At 38.5% G+C, this 8683-nt stretch overlaps 2 protein-coding genes across 6 annotated transcripts in view; one reads left to right on the top strand and one right to left on the bottom strand.

Annotated features, from left to right (window-relative positions):
* The first annotated feature begins 348 nt into the window (after positions 1–348).
* pebp1 (phosphatidylethanolamine binding protein 1) lies at positions 349–2108 on the top strand. The gene is made up of 4 exons (XM_028034290.1): positions 349–572; positions 1091–1200; positions 1342–1442; positions 1687–2108. The coding sequence occupies exons 1-4, from the start codon at positions 438–440 to the stop codon at positions 1902–1904; spliced, it is 564 nt and encodes a 187-aa protein (XP_027890091.1). The 5' UTR covers positions 349–437; the 3' UTR covers positions 1905–2108.
* A 1214-nt stretch (positions 2109–3322) lies between these two features.
* The window catches only part of taok3a (TAO kinase 3a), a 61205-nt gene continuing 55844 nt past the window's right edge, over positions 3323–8683 (bottom strand). For all 5 annotated transcript variants that reach the window (XM_028034281.1, XM_028034280.1, XM_028034284.1 and 2 more), the window contains exons 19-21: positions 8121–8333; positions 7720–7902; positions 3323–4715 (exon numbers count right to left, since the gene is read on the bottom strand). In XM_028034281.1, the coding sequence (XP_027890082.1) occupies positions 4554–4715; positions 7720–7902; positions 8121–8333 (558 nt within the window). In that variant the 3' untranslated portion in view covers positions 3323–4553. The remainder of the gene's footprint in view (positions 4716–7719; positions 7903–8120; positions 8334–8683) is intronic.

Raw genomic sequence — 8683 nt, 5'->3', positions numbered from 1 at the left:
TTGCTTGTTTGTAGTTCAAATGCTTAGTCTTTGCAAGGAAAATACAATTTCTTTTACTCCGACTTTATAAGATATTCTAATCGTTAATTTTAGTAAATTTTATTTATTTTACATCTATGACTGATAAAAAAAAATCAGCATTAATCTTTTTTTGCACCATCGATGGTGATGAAGAAATGAGGGATAAATTACTGTATTGCCATCTATTAAGGCTCACAGACTTGATTATGAAATGTATTACATTTTTAAACAGTTATCTTATAAATTATGTGAGAACTAAATAATAAAATAGTCATTCGTAATTGAAAACATTTATTACAATTAAACGAACATCAACTTAATCTGGATTTCTGGTGGTCCGTGAATGCAGCACCCCTGGTAGTTTCTGCAGCAGCGGTCCAGTCAGCGCGGTCTGAAAACAGAATATTACAGGGAAAATGCCCGTGGATCTGAGCCAGTGGTCCGGGTCTCTCGCCTTGGAGGAGGTGGAGGAAAAGCCAGCGAAGCCTTTGATTGTTAAATATGGCTCTCTGGAGATCGACGAGCTCGGCAAAGTTCTCACTCCAACGCAGGTTAGTGAGCTAAATGATGTTAAGCTAACAGGCAGTGGAGCTGGGTTATAAAACACAGTCTTAGGCCAGTTCCAACAAATAGTTTTTCTTTGACCATTATTAGACATTTTTTGCATCTATGTGTGCATTTGTTTGGTCACAATAAATTGGGTTACATAATACATTCCGCATGTGTGAAGATGAAAGGCTCAATAGCGCCCCCCAATGGATGTCACAGTAACTTTGTTTTGAAAAGCTTTTTTTTTAACTTGCTGTAAAAGCGAAATAAAATAGAAAAGAAACAGGTCAAAAGTTGGCCATTGCCTTATTATGCAATTCTGCTCTATTCATATCTCGGCTTTCTGCCATTCACTTACATTCCTCTGGTAGAATTTCTACTGGGCAAGTTGCAAAAGATGGCACACTTTTTCAGTAAAAATCTGTGAGAAATTAAATTAGAGATTCTTGTTCTGTGCAAGTAAATAAAAAATATGAAGTAATGGGAACTCTAACTTTACTGTAATTTCCATTACAAACAGGTGCAGAGTCGACCCACCTCTATTGAGTGGGAAGGATGTGACCCCAGTAAACTGTACACTTTGGCCCTAACCGATCCAGACGCTCCCAGCAGGAAAAACCCCAAATTTAGGTGAGATTAAAAGGATTTTGGACCAAGTTTTTATCCTTCTTCTTCTTTGACTCAGCAAGTCTTACAGTTGTCTACCAGCGTGAAGTCAAGAATTAACAAAATTTCTTGAATTAACTTTGTTTTTAACCTTTTTTGTTAAAGAGAGTGGCACCACTTTCTGGTGGTCAACATGAAGGGGAATGATGTGTCTTCTGGCTGTGTCATGTCTGACTATGTGGGCTCTGGTCCTCCCAAGGGCACAGGTAAGAAAGTAAATGACAAATTGTGGCACAAAAGTGATTGCTGCTTCACTAATCACCACAGTTAGTTAAAAAACGTTTAGAAAATATGTGTAAAGTCTTTTCAGTATTACAATTAAATGTAAGGAAATCCCTCAGCAATCTTCTTGTCTTGTTTTGACTACTATTTCCAACACCAACAGAATCATTAGCCAAACTCTTTCCTCCATATGTAACATTTAAAAGCTGCTGTAATGTTTTCCCTCAGGTCTGCACAGGTATGTGTGGCTGGTGTATGAGCAGCCGGGCAGCCTGTCGTGCTCCGAGGCCGTCCTTACCAATCGTTCTGGAGACGGCCGCGGCAAATTCAAGCTGCAAACTTTTAGAAAGAAGTACAAGCTGGAAGCCCCGGCGGCGGGTACCTGCTACCAGGCAGAGTGGGACAGTTATGTGCCTAAACTTTACGAGCAGCTGGCTGGAAAATAAGCAAGCAAAGACGCCAAGCAAGTGTGTTTAGTAGTAGAAAAATCCCATGGTGTTCCTCCACTGGAAATGCTCTATTCATTTAAGAGAGAAAGCACAGTTTTGTGCCACAGTAACATGTTTTTCATTTGTTTATCGCTGTTACAAGAATGACTACTTCTCAAAATGAAATGACCTGTTCTCACCTGCAATAAACAGTTGAATCAGCATTTTCCACTTTTTCTTGACATTTAGCCAATTTCAAATTCTCTAGAAATACAGAAAAATGATTATAACTGTTTCTCAAATGTTTTAGAAAGAGGCGTTTGAGTGTTAACAGATAAAAAAAAAAATTGTGGTTGTATTTTTCATACAGAAAAAGAAGATGTCAGGTTTGGTTTTGTTGCACACTTCATTTTTAACCAAATGTCAATCTTTTGATAGTCCAAATTAAAAAAGTAAAGTTGAAAACTTCAGATAGGAAAAGTTTTGGGGCTATAAACTAACCTCAAAATCCATCTAAAATTCTTATATGGCTGCAGCAATAAACTACATATCAACATAAGACAAGACTACTAGTTGTGTCTTCAAATTGTCCTTAGCCTGCTCACTAAACACATGATTTACCAAAGTGCAATACATTTGACTTGCAACAAAAGTAACAATCTGTTGGGTTTGATGAAATTTCTAGATAATAGTTCTTACTCTAGAGGCTCACTTTCATGTGCTGAAGTTCACATTTTTGGGAGAAAATCAATGCACTTCTGTTTTTAGTAGTTTCTGTTTTACTTGAGCAAAGTTATACTTATTACATGTGTAATAATTTTGACTTAAAAAAATACATTTTGAGGATTTCTAAGGGCAAGGTATTAGATAATGCCACATATTTTCACACTTATCTAGAACAATAAGTTCTCCACCGTCTGCTTCAGGTTGTCCTGGGAGCTTTTAAAATCTTTTTCTCTGCACATATTGTTTGAGATGTTTCTGATGAGACAAAGAACAAGACTCAACAGATCCTCTTTGATTGCCGGAGATTAGAAGCTTCTTTGTAATTGCATTGTAAAACTGGGAGCTTAAATTCCCAAGTATCAGTCTGAGAATCATGGCTCTGGAACAACAGAAAATTCTACAATAGAAACAAATATTTTGCAAATTTATCCAACTTAAATGTATTATATAATTTGTAAATTATACAAAAAAAATACTGATCTAACTCCAGGACAAAATAGCAAAATAAATGTAACCAATTCAAAGACTGATGGTGTGAATAATAATCTTACACTTTTAAATTGCTGTTTGTTTTAATTTGAAGAATATTAAAAAATATTTCTTTACAGTTTTTCTAACTAAAGAAGTACATTTTAATATTTTATCTAAAATTTATCGCCATGGTCATTTGAAACTGGTTCCACCGCTTAGAGGATTAACCTTTACACTTCTTTACTTTGTGTGATGAGCACTTTATTTACAAATATAATTAAAAGCTCTGACAGATTCATGCTCTCCTTAGACCTGAAAAAAAAACATAAAGTGCATGCATTAATAAAGCATCATACTGGTCTGGTTTATAAAAAAATACACAGCTTGAGAGTTGTGTAAAGCAAAAAGGAAAAGAAAAAAAAAAAGCTTCCATTAATAAATGACGGGACTTGAAATACTATCTGTAAAAGACGGGGCAGAAGAAAAAATAAAAGAAGAAAGCGTTTTTAAAAAATTCTTTTTGGATTTGTGTGACAGTTAAAATACAATATGAAAATAAGTAAAAGCTTTCCATAAATCCATCTATACACAAGATACAAGACAGCCCTGCCCTCCCATTGAAGCCCTTTGTACTAGCTGGGAGTATACAGGTCACATGTATTTCTCTGTATTTCACATTGGCTGCCAGTGCAGTAAAATCACTAGGATACACACAGTGAGTACCATAATCCAGCCTTCCTTCAGCAATCAAATTCACCTGAAGGAATAACATGTATGTTCTGTGCACCTGTTTGTACACCATGATAATCGTCTCTCCAAGTATCAAATTACTCAAAATTTGTCCTAAAAATGTCCTGATGAATAATTACCAAAAAGTGTTCAAAGAAGCAGCAAAGACGACGCGCTGCGGAAGGATCAGTCGTTTCATTTATCGATTTAAGAGATTTTTCTTTTCCTTATTTTGCACAGCTTTAGAGAAGAAAATCATTTTTGCATAAATGCATGTTTGTGGAGCGATTTTGCTCATTGAACTACCCTCATTTTTCTCTCCCTCCTTCTCTTGACTTCCACTTTTAGGTCACACCAAAAGTGTCATCATTGCACAAGGAACAAGAAACACTGACTATGTTATTATCATTACAAAAACGTGACAACTACAAGAATTTATCTATCTTTTTCTGTCATCTTGTGACACCACAAGAGGCAAGGAGGGGGAGGAAGTTTTGGTGGGACTTGGGCATCTAAAACCTGCCGTCGACTCCGTTTGACCGGCCATGAAACACACACTGGCTCACAGAATCTAGAGCTTTTCCCCCCCCCCCCATCAAAAATCCTCTGTGTGTTTTTGATGAGGATGTCAGCAGCAGAAAAAACCCTGCACTGTCAGGCCAGGTCAGGTAAAAGGAGAGGACGGATGATCTGAGGCAGAAGGACGTCGAGGGCGGCACACGACAGCAACCTTTACCCCCCTCATCTGTAGTCGTCCTTGGGAAAGTCTAAGGTACCGAGGTTGCCAAAGCCCTGCCGCATGCTCTCCATGTCGAAGCTGTCGATCTCCCGCTCCTGACGATCCAGCAGGTGCTTAATGCGGTCAGTTCGCTCCTTCTGAAGGGAACCCAGCTCCTCTTCGATCTGGAAGGTTATAAAGAGGAAGAAATCTAATTCAGGCTGTCGTTTTTAGCTGTTTGGGAGTTTCTTCGCTGAAAAGCTAAAACAGTTTCCATGAATTTTATAATCTGCATGATAGAACACCAAAAAGTAGTGTATAATTGTGAAGTAAAACTTATATGGTACGTGCCTTTTAAAATCTGAAAGGTGTGGCGTGCATTTGTGCTCAGTTTCCCAACACTTTTGAAAAAAAATAAACACTTTTTACTGCAGTTACAGCTGGGGTGTCTCTACCAGCTTTACACATTTAGATACTAAACGTTTTACTCAAACTCACTCGGACCAGATGGAAAAGATCTGACCTTCACCGCAAAAACAAAAATCTTACCAAGTATTTTTTTTATAATTTCTACTGCAAATATCTTAGTACACTTAAAAAAAGACAAAATTAACTTAAAAAGTAACTTTTCAGCAAGATATAAGTTTATTTTAGGTCAATAATTTTTCAATATAGGAAAAATACAAGCAGATGTTTTTCACTTCTAAGACATTAGTACTTTTAAGAATTACAGACTTAAAATAAGCTTATAAATCTTACTGAAAAGTTACTTTTAAGTTATTTTGTCTTAACTGAAGTGAATTAAAATATTTCCACTAGAAACTATACAAAAATTCTTGGGAAGATTTTGTGGCTTTGCAGTACTGAAATCTTGCCACAACTTCTCAATAGGATTTGACTGGGCCAATCTGACACATTTGAACTGATCTGATGTAGCGCTGGTTTTATGTTTAGGGCTATTCTGCTGCTGGAAGGAGAACCTACACACCAGTATAAAGTATTTTGTAGTCTCTAAAAGCACAGGAACATATTTATCCTCTCAACTTTAACTAGATTCATGCAAAACAGTGCATTGCACACAAGTCAAAAAGTTACATTTTTGTCTCTTATTTTTGTGATTGTGAATAAGTTTGGGGGTATTAATACTTTTTCAGCGCACTGCGGGTCTTTATTTAACATCGTAACATTTTGATTGCCGCTTTTTCCTTTTGCAGGTCTCCCAACTTACTGCAGTGCTCACTGCAGTCCTAAAATGCAGAGCCAATGCTGATCCAAAACATAAATAAAAAAGTGATTAAAATATGATGTATTTATTGTAGCAACACTGTGTTGATTACACGAAAATGTTGTGTAATCATTGTGGTGTTATCTACTGAATAGTATTCACCTGGAAAGATGATGACTGTAAATACCTGCAGACTTTGCTCTAAAGTTGTAGAAATGCCATAGTGGAGCACACACATCTGCTCGACACACACATCCATCCATAGGTGCAGACAAACACACTGCCTGGTGCAATACGGCAATCTGACGAACTACTGAGCATGCACAGAGAACTCCAGACTCTGACCGTGAACCGAACCGGAGCACAATAGTGCTTCAAAAATCATGACATCATCTTCGTACCGGTTTGCAAATCTGGCTGTCACCAGCAGATGGCAATAAGCAACCGCAGGTGGCGCAGCCCAGTTGGACCCAACAGAACTGGATGAGGGCGGCATTTCAAAGGTCCCTTCCTTTGTTGTCGGAGTGCTGTCTACTAGACTGCTGCGATGACGTAGGTCAGTTTGAAAGGATGAGTACTCTGCTGCCGTTTCATCTCATGTCACTGATTTACATGACAGTCACATTAAAGATGACCGATGTACCTGGGAGGATCTCATAACCACTTTATGGGACAAATACTGATAAAAATGTCAAATCAGAACAAATATATAACAGCCTACAACTGTACAGCGGCAGGAGTTTCTGTAACATAAGGTGACAAAAACAGTAAACATCGTGTAGCGTGACTTCAGGTATCTAAATTACACATTTTGAAAAAGTTGCAATTAAAAAAAGTGATAAAATGACACAATGGGGTTGATTTGAGATTCTGCACAGCAGCTAGGACTGTAAGGAGAGAATGGTTGTCTGCACCCAGCAGGAAGTCATGCCACTGTCATCGCCACCTGCGGTGAAGGAAAGCTGTCTGTGTGAGAGTCTCTGCAAACATGCGAATATCTTTCTGGGTCACATTTTCAGGTTCACACCGGCTGCTGATGTGAATCCAGATGTTCACAGCTGTAAATTAAACAACGGCCTTGCAAAAGTTTTCATATCCCTTTAGCCTTTTTTTCACATTCATTACAACACCAAACATAGTGCGTAATTGTGAAACAAAAGCGATATAGTTTTCAAAATGGATGGAAAATTTAAAAGTATAGCATGCATGTGAATGCAGCCACTAACAGGTTTTCTCCTTGTATTATATTATTTTAAGCCTCATTTGTCTTTTCAACAATTATTACCAGTTAAAAAATTACTCACATATGGACTCTATTTCTTAATTTGGTGACTTCCAAAGAAAAACAAGATTAAACATGAAACCCTTTTATTATTAGCAAATAAATAAATAAATGAAGAGATAAAAAGATTGAACACCATCTTTCAACTTCAAAATTATACCATACTTCGTTTCTTTTACATAAAGTACAGTGATGTTTTTGGTTGAAATTTACAGTAGAAGAGACTTCAACTGACTCACTCAATAATTAAACTATTCATTTACGTGTAAACTTTACTCTTAACTACAGAAGTTAAGTTTACACGTAAGGCCTTCTACAAAATAAAGCACACCTTTGCACATACACACCACAAAGTAAGTTTGTGCAATCACAACAAATAGTCTCCACTCGCAAGGAGCCTTATGGGCTCCCTGACGACAAACTGTGGCTCTCAAGAAAACCCAATGGAGATCGAGAAATGGGAGGTGCAGCTGCAGCTTCAACAGCATCTGTTTTATAACTCCAGTCAAATAACATTTTTCCTTTGAGATCTTGTGTTTAGTCTTACATAATAAGTAAGCAGTAAGTATTTCCATCTGGGAGATTTCATTTGCTTAATTGACCACAAATAAATACGTTGAATGTTAAAATCTTGTCTCATGTAAGGCAGCTTTAAGTGACTAAAGTATTTCCTATAGCACACCTTTTGTTCCAAGTGCGCCCGGCGCAGCGACACCTTCTGCTCGAGCTTCTGCTGCTCGCGCTCGTGCTGCGCTTCGGTCTGCATCTTGATCTTGCTCTGGTAGGCATTGAGCAGCTCCATCTCCTGCTGCAGCTGCTGCCTCAGGGCCTGGCACTCAGCTTCCTGGGCTTCGTCCAGACGCAGCTGACAGGGCCGACCGCGGACCGCAAGGAGAGAGAGGGACAAAGGCACAGAAAGAGGTGGAGAAACGGGGTGAAGAAACCAAGAGAGGGATGAAAAAGGGGTGACAGGGAAAGTCAGGACATAATACAGGCAGAGAGGGGAGAAAATAAATAAGGTGCCAACCAAATATTTCCTCATCGCTTAAAGGACCAAAAGCCTTTAGAAACCTCTGGCCTTACCGCCTGCGAGGCCATCATCTCGTTGATGCTCTGCTCGTACTGCTCTGCCAGGATGGCCAACTTGCGAGTCTGCTCATCCTTCAGGGCCTTGAGCACCGTCTTGTGCTCCGCCTTGGGCGTAACCTCCATCTGGTGGTGGCGCAGGGCCTTGTACTGCTTGGTCTGGACCTTACATGTGTCCTGGAACTGCTTCTTGATCTGAAGCTCCAACACCTGGTGGACAGTTCAGAGTCAGGCAGAGAAACAAACACTATAGAAAGAGGGGTGAAAGTAGAATGATAGTCTATCAGGGTCGGTACGGGTGCTTGAAATCCTTGAAAATGCTTGAATTTTAAATAGGTGTTATCAAAGTTTGAAAAGTGCTTGATTTTGGTATGAAGTACTTGAAATTCTAATTTCCCAGTTTAGTGATAAAGTGCAACCTAATGTTTGATTCAAGGCCCATTGCAAAATGTTACTGAATCCAGATATTTTCATGCACCTTAAAACACTGACATGTTTTTCTCTCTGTCTGAAGTTGAACCTTTCATGTCAGTGAAACTACTTAGCAAGAACAGTTTTAG

This window comes from Xiphophorus couchianus, chromosome 12 (assembly GCF_001444195.1).
Source record: "Xiphophorus couchianus chromosome 12, X_couchianus-1.0, whole genome shotgun sequence".
Classification (NCBI taxonomy): Eukaryota; Metazoa; Chordata; class Actinopteri; order Cyprinodontiformes; family Poeciliidae; genus Xiphophorus; species Xiphophorus couchianus.
Note: the sequence above shows the minus strand (reverse complement) of the source record. Positions and strands in the feature narration are given on the sequence as shown.